General features: G+C 40.7%; 1 protein-coding gene across 3 annotated transcripts in view; it reads right to left on the reverse strand.

Moving 5' to 3' along the window:
- Positions 1-18854, reverse strand: part of GFRA1 (GDNF family receptor alpha 1) — a 233309-nt gene that overhangs the window by 135036 nt on the left and 79419 nt on the right. For 2 of the 3 annotated variants that reach the window (XM_032445525.1, XM_015867420.2), the window contains 4 exons: positions 8557-8650; positions 3623-3756; positions 2320-2622; positions 1020-1103 (listed from right to left, as the gene is read on the reverse strand). In XM_032445525.1, the coding sequence (XP_032301416.1) occupies positions 1020-1103; positions 2320-2622; positions 3623-3662 (427 nt within the window). In that variant the 5' untranslated portion in view covers positions 3663-3756; positions 8557-8650. Of the gene's footprint in view, positions 1-1019; positions 1104-2319; positions 2623-3622; positions 4373-8556; positions 8651-18854 lie in introns of those variants that run through there. The other variant, XM_032445523.1, reaches the window with a different exon arrangement.

Below are 18854 nucleotides of genomic sequence, written 5' to 3' on the forward strand. Positions count from 1 at the left end.
TTAGCCCTTTCTGAAAATCCCAATGGGCAGTTATCTACATTTTATGCGTCTATAGGCCTTTGAAAATCTGTACCATTAAATACTTAACAACCTACATCCCCCCAGCTTTTAATGAGAATTAAGGTCCTAGCAAATGCAAGCCATGCTGAAAATTGGTCAAGCCATACTCTCTGTTCTTTTTTTTTTTCTTTTGAAGAGCAATCTACTAATGCTTATCTGTACCATGTCAGTTAACTACAGCTTAACATCATCACCCTACATTGTGCACATACATGGAACCTTATTGCGCACATTCCGTTTCTTTATGTAACTAAACAAAGTTCAGAGTACAGACCATATCCTTAGAAGACTCTGAAACTGTGAAAAATAACATAAATTCTGATCCTTAACCGCTGTAGATGTCCCACATTCATTGTTTCAGCACACATCATCCCCAACAAGAGTAACTTAGTCTGATGCAAACAGACAGCATAATTTAATTAACGAATAACACGCTAATTAACACAAGCAAGTTCTGAAAGGCAGAAAATAACAACAAAAATTAAGAGGAAAAACATGGAAGAAGTGGTAAATTGGCTCCTAAAACAGCCAGCAGTTCCAGAAAACATGACAAGCCCGAACTCTGATTTTCTTTTAAACAAAACTGTATGAAACTGTAAAGCATTCCCTTATGAAAACATTTGAAAGATTATCTTCTGATGCTCTTGAATGTCAATGGGAGGCAATTTGCACTGACCACATTCCCAAAAAGGAACTGATTTGTAAATCAGGAACGCGGGGAATCAGATTGCCACCTACAGGAACATTTAGCATTTATTGTTAAGAATGACTCAAAAAGAACACAAAGTGCCAAGAACTCTTACAGCTTTAATTATTACTACAAAACCAACCATATTACAAACTTCTTAAATCCAGAAAGCCACCAACACGTATCTTTACTTAAGAAGGTATTGTTCCATAAGTCTGAAAGTTCCAGAATTCAACTCATGTTCCAGTTAAAGAATTTTAAGTCTGCTTACCTGATACAATCGGTGCTAGCCTGAATATGTCTGATAGCCTGCTGTTAACTGGTTCATAGGGGGAATCCTCAAGCAAGTCATTTCCTAAAGACAAAAGAATATGTTCAGATTTTTTTTTTAAATACAAGATTTCAAACTAATGTTTTGTTGTTGACTATCAAATGAATTTACTCTGCAACAATAGTTAGTCCCCTTTAATATATCTGAATGATCACTGCTAAGTATAAACACCTGAAAGAAGCAAGTTGTTCATCCCCAATCACTAGCTTTTTTTCTCTCCTCCCCCCCAAAGATAAGTTTGTTATTTGTTTTGCAGTGAGGGTCTGACATCACCAGATCTGTCCCATCTCAATAACCAGCAAGAGAGAAGCTGGAGCAGGAAAGTTCCCCTTCACTACACTAACAATAGAGGAGCAGTCCAGGTAACAGCCAAAAAATGAGCATCTTTGGAACAGAACATTCCTAACAAGATATTGTTGGAAGGGAAATTTATTTATGATGCAGAAAATGTCTGAATTTATTATGAAAGCTGGAACACAAACATATATTGACTTATAACAACCTTCCAGTAGGTGCCTGGATAAGTGAATGAAAAGGGATGACTTCTGTGGAAGAACGCAAAAGAAGGTACATAAAAATAGTTAAGTGGACACCACACGGAAATGAAGGACAGCATCTTTAACTCCAGGGTCAGAGCAAAACAGGGACAAAAACCAATACATCTCTCATAAGGACCTGACTGTCCTCAGCAGACTGTGGGAAGCTTGCCAATGACATCAATGGGAACAGAAGTCACAAGTCAGTCACTACCACAGCCCTCCTAACTGGCATTTCTACCTGCTCTAGGAAGCACAAATTGCTCTTTTCTGCCTCAGCATATCCAGCACCAAAGTTTCTCTTTAAAACAGTGTTCCTCTTGTTACATTTAACAGTTTCGGTGTCCTGTGATCTTGTTAGGTGAGTCCTAATTAAGGCGTTGAAGTATTGGGAAAATATCTCCAAACGACTGTTTTTGTAGCTTTTGCACTTGCTAATGCCCTGGTTTGACTCTGGCTTAGAAAGGTCAGCTGGGTCCCCTGGAGGAAACCCTCATTGTGGATTTCCCAACAACAGGAGATAGAGCAGCAGCTGTTCCCGAGTCGGATGAAAGGTCCTCAGTTTGCAGCTGAAGAGCACAATGTGAATTACGAGGTCAGACCCTCAGCTTAGCCACAGTGGCAGCAGCTAGCTGCAGATGCAAGGGGCTGGGAAGTCACCCTGTATTAGGGGGAGTGTAACGTTTCTATGTTTTGCAACGTACCCTGTAAGCTCTGGTACATGCTCCAGTAAATGCGCAGGCAGTTTTTTTCCTTCTTCATACCCCTCTTGCAGCGGCAGTTGTACAGAGATTTCTGCTTGAGAGCCTCCATGGCGCTTTTGCATTCATCCTTCGCCTCCAGGCCTGTCGCCCGGCTGAAGTTGCTCTCTTTGCCGGCTACACACTGCCTCAGTGTCCTGTACTTAGTACTACAGCTCTGCTCCTTGAGACACTGATCGCTGGCTTTCACGCAGTCAAGGCGGTCCCCTCCGGGCAGCCCGCTGACTTCTGCCGACAGAAGAACGTCTGGAAAGAGGAGACACAAACCAACACACACTCTCTTTGTAGGATGGGGCTGCTACGAGCCCGAGCAGCACGAGGCACTTCATTGCACAAAGCTCACGGGCAGCACCTCGCGAAGCTCGGGCACGGCCTAAAGCACGTGGGCTTCTCACACTGAGATCAGCTTTAGTATGAGCACGAGGGAAGAAGAGCACGCCTTAACCCTGCCGGTCGATTTATGGGAAAGCACAAAAAGGAACGAAAACCCACAGGGGTTAACGAGCCTGAATGAACGAGCCTTCATCCCTCCCCGGATCCGCTTTGGTGAAACAGATACCCTTCCCGCTCCAGCGTTTAACGGCAGGGTTAAGCACTCGGCCTGACTTTCCGTGAGAGCTGTGCAGTGATTTCCATCACAGCCACCAACAGCACAGCCGCTCAGCGAGAGACGCGTCCGCGCTGATTGATATCAGCCTCCTTTTTGCGTCAGTCACTTTCTAAAGGCTTTACACCTTTTTGCTTATTCTAAGCATATCCTAAAAGGGGAATTTATGGTCTCCCCTCTTCCTTCCTCCCTTCCTCCCCAGCCCGATGCTTTTGCATGAGAACAAAGCAAATTACATTAACTCTTTCCGCTCCCCCCTGCCCCCACCGCGCTCCCCCAGAGACGCGGGTGGAGAGGCGGACCCCTCGGGGCGCAGGGGATGCCCGCAGCGGGCGGGCTGCCAGGCTGAGGCAGTGAGCCCTCACCGGCTGCTGCCACCTTCCTCGTCCCCTCAGCAGCCTTCTTCCATTAAAATGAAAAGTTTACCTGCGACTTGCCAAAGCCCGATATCACTAAGCCTATCATCTCGCAAAGCTCGCGGCGTGCGGCGGCCGAGCGATGCGAGAGGCAGAGCCGTGCAAAGTAGTGGAAACTTCACTCTCCCGCAAGAACGGTGGGCTGAGCTGCCAGCCACCGGGCACCCGACCCCGCACACCCCTCGCCCGGCTCCGCGGGGCGCAGAGCGCCCGCACAACTTACCCGCTAAGGGCAGAGCCAAGTAGAGCAGCGCGAGGAACATCGTGCCGTCTCCGGATGGTTCCCCCGAACGAACCGATGTGCCACAACAAAGAGGCTCAGCATGTAGATATTCCAAAACCGCCGAGGTGCAAAGACTCCAAGTTCCGATCCATAAGGAGGTGGGAAAAAAAAAATAATAACAATAATAATAATAATAATAAAAATCTCTCCTCTTCACCGCTTCCACCAGCAGGAGCGGCGACAAGAACGCCGAGATTCCCCGTAGATTTCAGGTCTGAGCAACCTGAAGGCGGAGGCGCTGACTCCCGCAGGCGCACGCACCGTATTTGTGTGCCTGTGTGCGCACGGAGCGGCGGCAGCGGGGCAGCAGCGCCGGGCGCCTCCTTGGGTGGGCAGCGCCTGTGCCCGGGGAGGGACCGAGCGCTCACGGGGAGGGGTAGGGGGGGAAGAGGCGCTGACAGCCCCGCAGCCACCTACAGTGCTCCCCGCGGCTGCCCGAGCCCTGCGGGAGGAGATTCGTCCCCTCCTCAGAGCAGCAACTTTATTTCTTTGCGCGGAGGCGGTGCTGACTCTCGCCCGGGAGATACGCACAGGTGCTGCCGGCGGCTGGGAAAGTTTGGCCGGGGAAACTGGGACGGAGCTACACCACGGGCAGGGAGCTGCTCCGGCGGGGCAACCTGAGAGCAGCAGGACGGTGCTCGAAGGGAAACCGGTACCGAGTGACGGAGCTGCCCCGCCGCCGCCCTCAGGCGGTGCTGACTCGACCAGCGTTGCTCGGCCCGGCCCGTCTGTATCGGCTTTCACTCGGTTCCCCCATGAGCCGGGCGAGCATATGTCCCGCGTGCACGACAGATGGTTCTAACACAGAACTATTTAGTGGTTTTCCCACAGTCGCTACTACGCAGCGCTCCCCCAAAACCCAACGAAACGCAGCCAACCCAAAATAGCGCCGGTTGCCAGATTTCTTTGCTTTCGTACGTGGAACATTGGATTCAGGTGTTCTCAGCTTTTAGCCGAGACCAAATGTTTTCTTTCTAAAAAAGAACAGCTTATACTTCCGTCCTTTCCTCGGCAATGTCATCAACGTGCTGCTTGGCCCGCTCGATGGGAGGAATTTGCTTCTCCTCACAGTACATTTTGCCTAAAGGAATGTGCCTCTCCTTGCAGAAAGAAGCTGGTCGGGCTGGCCGCTGCTGTGGAGAAAACTGAATCACAGATGGAGCTGAACTGTTGCAAGGTGCTTCAGAAACACTTATTTAAAAGCCAAGCATCTGCTGGGCTATGCAGAGGATGCTGGGGCTCTCACAGAACCCCTCTGAGCAGAAGCTCTGCTGCTTTTCCTCTCCTGTCACTTTCTCATAGCAGGTGCATTTGTATTTCCAAAGGAACAAACCAACCTGTCCAGAATGCTGCGTCTCCCCATGAAATCACAACACAGACCTCAAGTTGCAACTGATGAAATCACACCTGTGTGTTTTCTCTCATTTGAGGGAAACTGATGATGAAAAAACTATTATCTGCTACACTCAATAAGGATATTGTCAGAGGGATGGACAACAGTCAGATTTTGGGAGCACACCTATGTAACTAGAAGGTTCTAAGTTGGTGATGGAAGTCAGTCTTGGCTTTTGCAATTGCTGCCACATAAGCCATGAAGCAAGCTGGCCTTCCAGACATTCCTGTGTGAGCTCAAGGGGGCAAAATGGAAAGACGGTTACTTCTTTACCGGTAATTTTATCATTATGGCACACAGAGGTATAGTACATGATATGTGGCTTAGTGTAGAAGTTATCTGTATGCCTGATAATAATTCTATAACTTAGGGGTGTAAATCAGGAGTAGCTACAACATCCACACCCCAGAAAGGCAGGCAAGAACTGAACTGAAATCCAGACCACTATTTACAAAACCACTCATGCATTAATGTCCTGAAGTCACACATGTACAGTATTACTTAGCATAGAAAAGCACCACACTACAGAGCCCTACATTAATAGTGACTTTCACCGTTATAAAACACAGCTTTTGTGGGGTGTTTACCACTGCAGTGGAATTGAAATCATGTTATAAAAGTGTTAGAAGCAAAAATGTTACTGACAGTTCAGAAATACCAAGACATCTGGAAAAGCACGCATCCAAAACTCTGAGGACTGTCACTAAACATTCCCCCTTGCCAGTCTTTGGTTCATCTCTAGAAAAACAAGTAAAGCTTCTAATTTCTTAATCCAGAAAAGCTTTAAAACATAACCACGTTCTGGAAAAAGTAATCCAACCAGAAAGTCCATGGTACACACAGAATGTCTGTTTACTTTTATGACAGGACTGTAGGTGTCAAAAAGTATCATGAGTGCAACCGTAACACAGCTTTTGTTCTTTAGGAGATGAAATCCTTTTTAATTTTTGTCAGCTCACATGCAGTATTCATTAGTCTCTGGATGCCATCCTTTCCATTTATGTCTGAACTAACTTCCATGTCCTGACAGCAAGGAGACAAAGCAGCTCTTTGCTCTCTTCATGGAGGATCAGTGGGCTTGGGTAGCTGAACTCACTTGTCACATTAACACTTGAGATATGCAGCAAAACTCAAGTGCCATTGTGTACGTATTGATTACATGTAGCCAAACTGTAGCTACAAACCATGTTCAGGGTCTTTAAAAATTTACCAAGGTACCAGACTGAAAACATCCAAAACCAAAGTGTCCCACCCGCAGAACAGTAGAGCTCTGCTTCCCATGGAACTAAACCCAGACTTAAGTTACTGCAACACAATCCAGCCCAGTGTACATATTCAATAACTGGTACTTTGTTTATCCACAGTGGAAGATTCCAGCAATATGTTCATTGATAGCACTTGTTTTATCTGTGGCTTTCACATTTTTCTTAGATTTAAACAAATAGGCCACCTAGGCCAACTACAGGCCACCAAGATGACTGACTCACCAGAGGGCTGAAGCCTGCAGTACGGCCACTATTTCTGCACTTAGGATAGCAAGAACGAACAATTAAGTAATTTCCTTACAAGATCTCATCACTCACCTTGAGAAAAATTATCAGTTGATCTATCTGCCATTTCTCACTCATATGAAACCCATCCCTGTGGCTGAAATCCTCATGCTCCTTCCACATTCTTTTTCTGCTTTTCTTTTACCTTCTCTGGGGTAAAATTAAGCCAGTGGGTATTCTGCTGTTGATGTTAGTCTAACCAAGACCCACCTTGCCATCTATAAGTGATGAGTACTCAAAATATAAGGTTCTTCAGAAAAAAAAAAAATAATTTGAGGGAAAAAAAAGAAGTTTTAAATGTGACTATTTTTAAGCTATTTAAGCTAGTTCTCTGTTCTGTTGATTGATACTTACTAAGAAGTTCCAGAACAATGATTATAATATAACAAATACAAGGTACAGCTGGTAAGGACAAACATTTCATTAGAAGACAGATGACAGCATAATCGCTACTGAATTATTGTTTAAAGGCCATCACAGTATAAATAATGAGGAAATCAGTACCAACTACTTGAGCTCCTCACTGCCAGCACTTACTGCAAGTACCTCAGTTGTTACATATTTGTAGGTTCTTAGTTTTTTGTAGTTATCTACATTAGCTGGTTTTAATTCTTTGAAAACTTATAATGAAGAAAATATGTGGTAATGAGGAACAATAATGATATTAAAGCTTTTGTTTAAAAAAACAAAACCAACAATGCTTTAAAACTCCTAAACAGCGGGCATTTTTAAGCTTCCTTCCACCTTACAGACTGAACCTAAATGCGCCGAATGCAGCATGAGCATCAAACTCCGTCTGTAGTCAGGGCCATATGGTACATCAGGCCACTCATACAAGACGTGTGAAGTCAGAATACTATTTTTTTCTGTATTCAGTCTTACTGGATTTCCTTCTGCCTACTCATTTGCATGTAAATTACTGGTTGACAGCACACGCTCAGAAGGGTTTCACATGGAAGAAAAATTGACTCAGATGCTACTGGATGTTGTTTTGGAGCTAGTCTCATGTGCAAGAGCTGTGGTGTTGGAACACTGTGTTAGGTTGTTATGGCTTGCTGCAGTTCAGATGACAATGTAATAGTAAGTTGACAAGGTTGTCTTAATACACTGACTGGACCACAGCTAGCCTGCTAATTCCCTCCACCATCTCTGCCACGGAATTCATTTTAAGTACTGAACTCTGCAAGAAGACATGAAAGTTGGAGCCACAGAGCCAGAGAGAAAAGTTGCACTGTGTTAGATACATGGGTAGAAAATAAGCTGAGAATAAGAACGGTGCCCTGAACTTTAAGTATATTTCTTTGGGAAATGAAAAGGTGAAAAACAGCTAAAGATGAACTAATGAGTCAGACGTAGCAGGTGGGGAAGAGCAAGAGACTAATGGGAAAAAGTCTGTGTGCCGTGAGAGCGCAAAAAATAGTGTTTACACAGGAGGTTTTATTCAATAATGAGAAAGTGAGAGTAGACAAGTTAAGAGAATTACTAAGGACTGCACTGCATTTTTTTTGTGCTACATTTGTCTGCTTACCATGAAGTCAGCAAACCTAGCGGTGGGAATAAGGCAAGAAGGATTTGCTCAAGGCATTAAAGTTTTCTGAAGGACAGATTAAATAACAGTGCTCCAAAAATCAATTTTGAGGGGCTTATGAAGCCTTGAATAGGCTTTTGCTGCACAAAAGCAAGATTGAGTTTTTACTGGACTTGTCACTTATTTGGGTTTAGAGCTTTCAGTAAGCATCAGGAAAAACATAAAACAAAAGCAAAGTAAACAACGAGCATTCACACAGTAATCAAATAAAAACCATGTGGAAGTGCAATCCAAATTCCTGAGTGGCCTAATTCATGCAAAAGGATAATAAAATAATTGAAGTTAAAAAAAAAAAAAAAAAAAAGGAAAGAGAAAAACCAAACCACTACACTTCTAGACTGACCTGGTAGTGAAGTCATATAGTTCTTGGCCAGAAATTCTTCCTGTTTTGCTTCCCAGTCCTTACCAGAGGTTGTGTTCACACAGTGTCAGGCCACCTGGAGATAAAAAAAAAAGCTACAGAATTTTTCCATGAATTCATATCTAATGTGACATTAATTTGGTTTCAGTAGAATAGATACTGAAATGCTAAAATATCATGGTGTCATTCAGATGTCTTACAGGTAAGAAATGGAACAAAATGCCCACCTTGCCAAATACATTCACCCTTAAAAATGTGAAGATACAAGCAAAACTGTAGCCTATTGTGATGTTCCATACCTTATACAAATGATCTCTTTAAAACTTAAATACTGATACACAGGCATAGACACTGATGTTTGCCCAAACCGGTAAGGAAAAAGTTGTTAAGACGGCCTGATAATATGGATATTCCTCGATTTATGTCTTATTACTTTAAAAGTGGAATAATGCCGCCCCCTAGCTGTTTGCAGAGGTAATTCATGCTAACGTGAGATGATTCATGTATCTACAGCAAAGAAACGTGCTAAATTCCACAGCACAAGAAAATACAGCAGTCAGCAAAGAAACCTGATTTAGAGAAATGAGGAAATGTATAGAAGATACATAAAAGCAAGATGTTATATGTGAAGTGCTATTAATTCAGGTGTATAAAACCTAACGCAATACAATTTAGATACTAATACACCACTGTCTGAAACTTCAAGTCCCAACCCATAACCAGCTTCAGTCTTTAACATCCTACAGCCATTAGCAGCTACTGTGATTCAGCCCATGCCATCACTTCGTTTGTTCACTGGTGGCAATTCTTCCTTTTGTCTTCTTAAACTTCCAAGATTATCAGCGGTGCAGTCTTGTGGAAACCACACATTCCTGAACCACTGGACAGAAACCCTCCCTTACACCTACGTAAAAAATGAGAATATGCGTATCTTCCATTTGTGCACTGCTTCACTTACACTTAGGTTTAATTTCTCACTCCCATGTGCTTAACTGGAAGTACTAAAATGACTATGTACAAAACTGTGCAAAAAGTGCTAAGAATCTCTTCCCAGACATGCACAGCTCTAGCTAGCGATGGGTATTCAGATTCATAGTTTATGCTACGCTGCATATGCACACATTTACAGAACAAAGAACATTAAATCCTAGAGGAAGATTTTTCTTTCAATTCCTGTACAGATCTTACTCTAAACTGTAGGACCAAATCTGCCCTGACTCACGCCCTGTGTAAGGAAGTCAGAAATGATACATGGAGGTTAGAAGCCATTTTAGAACCTGGTAACCAAAGGCCAGATTCTCATCCTGGATTTTCACAACTGTATTTCCTCTACGCTTGCTAGACTAGTCCTGATGAGTAAAATTAAGTTCCCTCCTGATGGTGAATAATCACTGAAACTGTAATTTTCTCGGAGATTTCTGAAAAGGTTAGCAGCTCCATCAGTGCTAATCTTGAAAATCTGTTTTTTTTCTGGCTTCCTCCGAGGTGAGAAATTTAAGGGAGAAAAAGTTTCAAGAGATTTATATTTGAGGTGAAAGGAGATCAAGAAAAAAATGAAAGTGGAAGAAAATAGTGTTGTAAGCGCCTTGAGAATTTGTCCTACAGAAAAAGCAAAAGTTACTATTTTTAGGTATCTGTCATCAGCAGCATGAGGCAGTATCTCTATTAAAGGTACAATGATACTCAGAGAGGTTGGGTTGCTTAGTTTTTTGTTGGTCTTTTTGTCTATGTTTTTCTTATTAAAAAAAAAAAAAAGCCACAAACACTTCAGGAAAAATAAATGCAAAACAATTAGAATGTAGATGCTTTGTCATAAGAATTATGCAGTAAACATGGGGTAAAAAGACTCCACATTCCTTGAGTCAGCAGCAATGACTCCTTAATTAACACATATGTTTGTTTGCAATTTCATAGTTTAGGAAGAACCTCATGACTGGAAAATGAGATAATTCTCCTGTAATCCAGTTGATTATCAGCTGGAAATATGCTGCTGAAAAATCAAGACCTGTTTGTTCCATTAAAATACCAGATAATCCCATTACTTGGCTTCTTTGCCAGTATTTCTGTGAAATTCTGATGACAGCAGAGCACCCACAGAGCACCATACACACCATAGCAGTAAACACATAAGGCCAGCCTGAAAGGTGAAATCTGAAAGCTGGAGTCCCAACTGATGTTTCTACAAGTGTTCATTACATAGGCCACAGCTCCTGCTGTTAAAGAGACTTGGCTGCTTCAATCATATGATGCTCAGTACTTCTTTGCCAATTGTTTGCTCACCTAAAATAACTGGAAAAAATAGGAATCATGGTCACTGCGCACAGGTTGTAAGCAACCACAAAAACAGTGCTCAACTTCCTATGATGTTTTGAATTTATACTTTATTCAGATATTCAATAAAAGATCTGTTAATATTTCTTATATCAAAGTAATACTATTTCTAAAATATCCAAGCTATTATTTCTAAAATATAAAATATTATTTGACATTTGTCCTTTCAACAAGTGTTCAAACCACTTACATTCAACTCTAAACAGACTGAATTAAAGCAGTTTGCCAAACTTAGTGTACAAACCTCACAGATTTCAAAGTTATTGATTTCTGACAGTGTTTAAAGGTATTAAGCAATAATTTTTCAGCCATCTGAAATAGCTCACTTCAGCGGAGAGACAGTATATTGAAGGGAAGTTGAACATGTTTTGACTGACCAGTCAATATTCATTTAATGCTGAGGTTCAGAACTTTGAAAAATTAAAAAAAAAAAAAAATGTTTCCCTTTTTGAAATGATATTTTAGCCCATGGCGTAATATAATATTTAATCCCTGTAGGTAAATAATGTTTGTATTCGTTTGTTTTCCAGAGGAATAATCACAAGTGCTCTTCCTGCAAGATTTCCACTTTAAGTGGAATGTCTTGGTTGATGAATATTGACTAAAATGCTTAAAAGAAGTGTCAAGCACACAGACATTCCCCTAAACCAGCTTTACTTCCTTGAACATCTTTAACTTGTACTTTGAACTAACAGGAGTCTCAAGTAGAGCTTAAACTGAAACAGAATGGCTGAAGGGATTGGTAAAAACCTAGGTGGGTGTTAACAATGGTGCCTTTTCCCCCCCCCCCTCAAGGGAAAACTTAGAAAACAACTCTTTCTCTGAAATAATATTACTTCTAAAATAAAGGACTTGTTTACTTTACAGTAAACTCAACAAAGAAAAGTCAATCAAGAATGTTTTCATTCCTGCAGTGATTAGAGAAAAGTCAGGTTTACCAGAAACACGTCTAAAACTTTAAGGTGATAAATAAGTAGGCATTGTATTGAAAACCACTTCACTAAGTCAAGCTTCCCACATTTCTGTGGGAGACTCACAAGACAAAAGTACCTATGCCTAAAGTTGGGTATAAATTACATCATGAAATAAGCATAACATTGGGCCCACCATGCAAGCACCATAACGCCAACATATTCCTTTGAAGAAATTTACCCTAGCTGTCCACATTGGTAGAAACTTAAATGAGGCACTGCCAGAACACTAGAAATCCTCAAGAAATACCTAACAACTTCAAATCTGCTCGAGTAGACCAGAGGTTAGTCTGAGAAAACACAGCTGTTTAGACAAAGGCTACAGATATTGCTGGGATGGAATGCTTCTGAACTGCTAAACTACTGCTATATTTCGAGTTTAATTCCGTGATGCTTTGCTCTGCTTTGTTTGAGCTGCACACTGGTCCTGGATCAGAAGGAAAGACAATAGCTTATCCCAAATGTGGTGTGTGGTACAAGAAGAAACAGAGGTGTCAGTGGAGCTGGGGCAAGAGTTCCATGACACCAATGATGGAAAACAGCTCTATGCGAGGCTGAGGAGGGCAGTCCATGCCTGAAAAGCAACTGCTGTAGGTAGGTACAAAAGTTGAAGGAAGAAATAATGAAACCTATAAGGAACTAAGTTACCAAAGAATAAGAAACTAGAAGAAGCATTCGGAAGACTCTATATACATTTTACACTTCTGTTGATGAATGCAGACCTGGAAGCAGAATATCACAACAAGTTGCACAGCATCTTGCTTGTTTCTCTTACCACACAACAACGGTACAACTTGCTGTCCAGGACCACAGTTGGAATGCACACATATACAAGGACAAGAAGGCAACAAGGCACTGGTGTTTCTTTATGAGGAGGTTTTATTGTTTGGCTTTTGGTTATTTGGGTTTGGTTTTCTGTTTTGATAATCAGGAATCTAACAGCTTCCCAAGTTCTTATTTAGCCATCACAGTTTTCCTGTGACACAAAAAGCAAAATAAATGACAGATAACAATAACATAAATAACACTGTAAAGCAGGGAGGAAAGTACTATTCTTTGTAAAATACTTAAGTGAAAAAAAATTGACAGGATAGCTTTAAAATTTCATTTTTTCCAACTAAAACTTAAAAGACGTAAAGTTAAAGTGACTCACCAGAAACTTTTCAGCTTGAATTTAATCACACAATTTATTAGGAAAAAAACCATAACTGTTTTCAGCTGGATTTATGTATCTAAGGTGATAAAGAGAGTTAGCTTTATTTTATTGTTGTTCCAGATGGTAGTCAAAAGGGACTGAGAAGCGTAGGAGTAACTCCTTTCCATTTACGTGGGGTTTGGATTTAGAAAGTTACATATGCCATGCAACTGCCAACTCTTTCTTAAAAGGTTCCAAGGCTCATAATACCGGACTCCACAGAGACAATGCTACAAAGAAAGGAAAACTAATTCTGTGTTTTCTCTGTTAGCATCATGAGCAGAGACGGCAGCTCAAAGGAAATGCAACCCGAGGATTTGTGGAGGACTGGCAGGTTTAGAGACATTCGTTTTCTATATGCGATTCGGGCCGTTTCTATACCAAGAGATAATTTATCTGAGCGTGCCAAGATAGGATTCAAGAAAGGAGATACAGAGTAGATCTGACCTGACTTGTGAATCTGCTGTTTTATTTATCTGTCAAGAAGCATAAGGAGACACACAGACTGAGTAGCAGTGGCTTATACTGACACTTAGTAATCTGTGCTTTAAGAAAGACCTTTGAACTCCAGCTTCCTGGATTGGAAAAGATAAGCCACATCACAGAACTGATACATCAATATCACTGTACAGACTATGAGAAATAAACTGCCCAATTTCAGAGTGCTATTATTCATAATTCAAGAAACAATGCAGTGATGAACAGAGTAATCTTTTCCTCTTACTAGTGGCAAAAGTCTTCACAGTGGCTACAAGCATAGTTACCTGTAAATCACACTGAATTGTTTAGTAAGTTTAGAAGCAACAAACACAATAGTGTTAAAAACCAAGTATCTATATTTGTGTAGCCAACAATCATTAGGAATAAACATTAAGTACTTTCACATCCATCTAATTGTATGCACTTGAGGTGTGTTAGGTGCCTAGTTGCCATAGATTCTTCTCACATTTGATAAGATAAAGCACACCATCACTTCAACTGAAAAGAAAATGACTGAAAAGTTGAAGTGAAGAAACCAAGTCAGGAAGAAAAACTTCAAGGTAACTACAGACAATGTATGTTTTATAAAGACTGAAGAACTTGAATTCTTTAGCAGTGCAATAAAACATCTGCAAGAGATATTGTAGAATATCAAAGTTGGGAAGCACTGAGAATCCTGGTTAACAAAAGACATGTTTTGGGTTCTTTTTTTTTTGTTGTTGTTGTCTTTAGTTATTTGAGCTAGAAGTATTAAAGAACATTTTTTTGCTGTAGAGCCTCAGGAAGATCTGGACCACAGAAAATGATCAACTTTTCCATTTCAAAATTTACCATTGCATACAAAGTATCCCTGGCTGCCTCCTGTTCAGCTCCATGCTACCTCGAGAAGCTAAGATTTCCTTATTCAGAAGAAACTCCTGGAAGATCTGAAAAAAAGCATTAAATTAAGTCCTGTATAATACTAAAATAGTGCCCCATAGAATTACACTGCCTCATACTGCAACAGAATCAATAAAAATGAAAAACACCAATTGGAGAAGGGAGATACTGAAGTAAAGGAATAGCTTGACCAGCCACAGTTCAGAATTCTGAAAAGCAAGATTCTGTATCACATTCTAGAGGGCTTATGTCAGAAAATAAAGCAACCACAGCCAATATGGTTTAAGAAAAATTACTTTCTAGCCCCAGCCAGTTCATCACCTCAAACCTGAGCCTGTAAGCAAGTTACATTCAATTAACATCTGACATCCTAACCAACAGCTCCAGTGCAGTTGCCTTCTCACGTACTACACACTAAGAAGGAATATAAAAATCCTGATGGAATACTAGAAGCCATAGCAAATGCTCTGGTTTTAAACATTCCTTTTTAACAAAGCTATTCAAACAAGTTCTCCATTAACATTCTCTAGCAACACCAGTATGTATCCAAAGCGTTATAGCACAAGCTTTAAATTCTGACTCATCATTACCTCACTGTGTCACACATACCCTTTCATTCATGTCTTAATTTCCATATTGAAGTAGTTCAGTTCTCTGCCTCTCTGACCTTGTCTGGAAAACAGTTCAAGCTTTACACAGATTGCCAAGATTCTTCTAAGTTTCCCATTTATTCACAATTGGTTGTATGTATCTGATCTTGAAATAGTGCTATGCTTTAACATAACATTCTTCTCCCATCACATCTACCCCCACACGTACTTATAAAGATGTAACCATATGCCCTTTCAAGCTTTGTTTTGCCAGATAAGCTATTTTCATCTCAGCTGAGAAAATAGGTACTCCTTTCTTCTACCCATCCCACTCTGCACCTGCTGTGAATTAAACTGGGTCATGAAAACTGTAAACAATATTCTGAGGGGTTTTTTTTTCCACCAATGCCTTGTAAAACGATGTTAACACTTCATTGTCATAACTAAAAATTCTTCATCTGATATAATGATAATCTACTTAACAACCATGACATAACCAAAGCTCATAGTCACCACAGAACTGGCTAAAGCATTAAACTCGTTCCCTCTTCTGTTGCTAACGATTATGAAGTCACCAGCTTTTGCCAAAAGAACATATTATCCCCTAGCAGGGCTTTCTGCACTGTTAGGTTTCCATTCTGTCAGTCCATAAAGTTATTTGTTTTCTTATACCATAGAATGATTTGGGTTGGAAGCAACATTTAAGACCATGTAGTTCCAACCCCCTACAATAGGCAAGGACACCTCCCTCTAGACCAGGCTGCTCACAGCCCCATCCACCACAGCCTTGAACACCTCCAGGGAATGGACATCCACAACTTTGCTAGGCAACTCACCACCCTCACAGTGAAGAATTTCTTCCCTATACCTCATCTAAATCTATCCTATCCCAGTTTAAAGCTGCTTTCCCTTGTCCTGATGAAAAGTCTCTGCCCAGCTTTCCTGTAAGTCCTATTCAGATACTGGAAAGCTGCTATAAGGTTCCCCTGGAGCCTTCTCTTCTCCAGGCTGAAGAGTTCCAACTCTCTCAGCCTGTACCCATAATGGGGGCAATGTTAGACATATTCCAACTTTGTAACATCCGTAAATGCCACAGCCATTCTGCTCATTTAAGCAGGATCAAAAACATTATTTAAATAAGGCCCAACACCTAGAGAAATTCTGCTATCAACTCCCTTTCATTTTGATATTCTTAATTTTAACGTAACCCACAGTAATGTGATGGAAAGCACAGCAATGACAGCAGAGTAGCAAAATCCTAGACTACAGCAAGTAAAGGCTTACTCAAAAACAACAGCAGCAGGCAAAGAAACAAAGGAAAAAAGCTACTTACCTTCAGAAGACCCCAAGCAGGCAACAACCTCCAACAAGGTGCCCCTTTGCTTAAATAAGGTCTGGTTAGGGGTGGAGCCAAGAGCCACCCCTTCTAATCACTCAGCACCTGGGACCCCCAGGGTTGGCCCTGCCTTCCCACCAGGTGCTCAATCATTGTTTCAAGCCATGACTTGACATTTCTGCTACACCCTCTTTTAGTATAACTCTTTAGTCAGTTTCTCATCCATTTTTTTTTTTCCCTCCCAACAAAGCCCATCTTCTCCACCTTAAATGATGTCTCCCTAGGAACAGTATAATGCCTTTTTTTGATCAAGGTAGATTAGGTTCACTGCATTACTCTTCTGCAGGATAATTATCTTATCAAAGAAAGTTATTAAGTTAGTCTGACATGATCTGCTCCTGATAAAACCATGTTGTAGTTTATTCTACTTTCCATGTATCTCCAGGTCCTTGATTTATTATTTTTTTTTCCTTCTAAGTTTATTCTAAGACCATGCTTATTGTTGAGGGCAAACTACCAAGTTTGCCTTTTTTTGACCTTCACTTTTTCCCGTTTCTGAAAACAAGAAAGAATATTATTATTCTTTATGTGGATGGAAATAGCCCTGAGCTGAACATGTAGACTTGGAATCTCTGCAATTGCATTCCCTGAAAACCAGCATTTCTTCTGGCTGCTTCTTTTCATACTCTTAAATATTCTGTAACTTTCAATATTTCATCATATTAAGTAGGCTATGTTAAGCTGCTGGCTCACATACAGAAGCATCCATTGACCTGTCTTAATTACCTTTAAGTGTATTTTTATTATTCTTAGGCTCTACGTTATTCCCATTGAAAACTGAGACAAAGTATCCATGTGCTATTTCAAACATTCCTAGAGTTTTTATAATCTCTGTTTTGTTTCTGGTATTCTATGTTGCCTTATATCTTCTGTGCTTTGGGGCTTCACTAAAGGGATCGCACAGGAGTGCGAGCTGGACCTAGCCATTCTAGTCAATGCTTTTATTAAAGACTTGGAAGAGAGTGCTAGTATAGTGTGCTTAGCTCAGTGTGTAGTCTTGAGGAGGAGAGGAAGAAAGAAGATGTTTTGGAGGAGAGGAACAGAATTCCAAATACCGTGACAAATGGGAAAGGTAGTGTAGAACATTCACTACAGGCAAGAGGACCACCAGAGATATTTAATAACAATCAATCTAATGCTCACATTCAGGCTAAGGAATGTCTACAAGCTGCCCAGCAGAAAATGGTCTAAGAATACGAAGACAGAAACAAGAGACTGAGAATTAACTGATGCTGAAACTGGCATATTTAGCCTAGGACACAGGACAGGGACAACCAGGCAGGACAGCAATCTTCCTGGTGTTCCTAGAAGTACTGTCTGTGCAGCTGTTCCCTGGCCCCATGAATCAGGCAGTCAGTCCTGAATGCATTTTTCTGCCCTAATTGTGGAGTTTAAACATACAGCCTCCTGCAATGCTTTTCTCCATACCCAATTCTGATGTCATCTATTGAGCAGGTCTTTACTGAATCCTATAAAGATTACAAAAAACAATATGTGTGTATTGGACTCTTCATCATTGAGTCTTTTGATTAAATAACTTCTTTTCTTCCCTTTTTCCACTCCTGGGAGATCTAACAGTGTTCACCATCTACTACAATTACTTCTCAAATTATATTTAAGCTATGTTTATTTATTTTAGCAATGAAAGAGGAGGGTTAAAAATACCATCAACAGAAGCATAATTATGATATGATTTTTAAAAAATAAAGAGAGACATGCCAAAATATGTGAAAACACATTCAAAACCACTGTTATTCACTCTCTTTCATAACCTCTGCTGCTTCAACTACAGATATCACTTTGGTATTCATAGAACTGACTTGCTGAAGGCATTTTAAATATTCTGATTTAATTCTCAAAATAGGAAAAATGTAATTATTTCAAAGGAAGCATTTTTTTTTCTATCTATTCTAATTCACTTTCCTTCTGTTATCTTCTTTCAATAAGCTTTAAAAGACAAACCCGCAAGAATTATTTACATGCATTTCACACATTCTGTGAATAGACATTTAATGCTTCTGAAAGAAGTCGCTGTAGTATCAATGCAAATTATTAATTTATGAATGTGATTTTCTAGTTGAATTTAACGTTTTTATTATCCTGACTATGCACCGTGTCCTGGAATACATATGCAAAAGTATGCCTTGAAGCCTTTCAAAATTCCAGCATTAAAGGCAAGTAATCTTCCTGAAGCATTAGTGGAAAGGGATACGAATGGGATAGAAGTATGACTATAGGTCTCTTTTATATTCCATGTTTTAAAAGGATGAAACTATATAACCTAACATCTGTCTCAACAGGCAATTAAGTTATTTAAAGTCTTCAGAGTCCTCAAAATGTTAATCCAAATTGTGGATTTATGCTACAGAATAATTTGGTTTTATTCCTTCAGGAAGAGTAGAAAAATATTTAGGTAAGTGGATGACAAATACAAAGGT

The sequence above is a fragment of the Coturnix japonica genome, chromosome 6 (assembly GCF_001577835.2).
Source record: "Coturnix japonica isolate 7356 chromosome 6, Coturnix japonica 2.1, whole genome shotgun sequence".
In the NCBI taxonomy this organism is placed as follows: domain Eukaryota; kingdom Metazoa; phylum Chordata; class Aves; order Galliformes; family Phasianidae; genus Coturnix; species Coturnix japonica.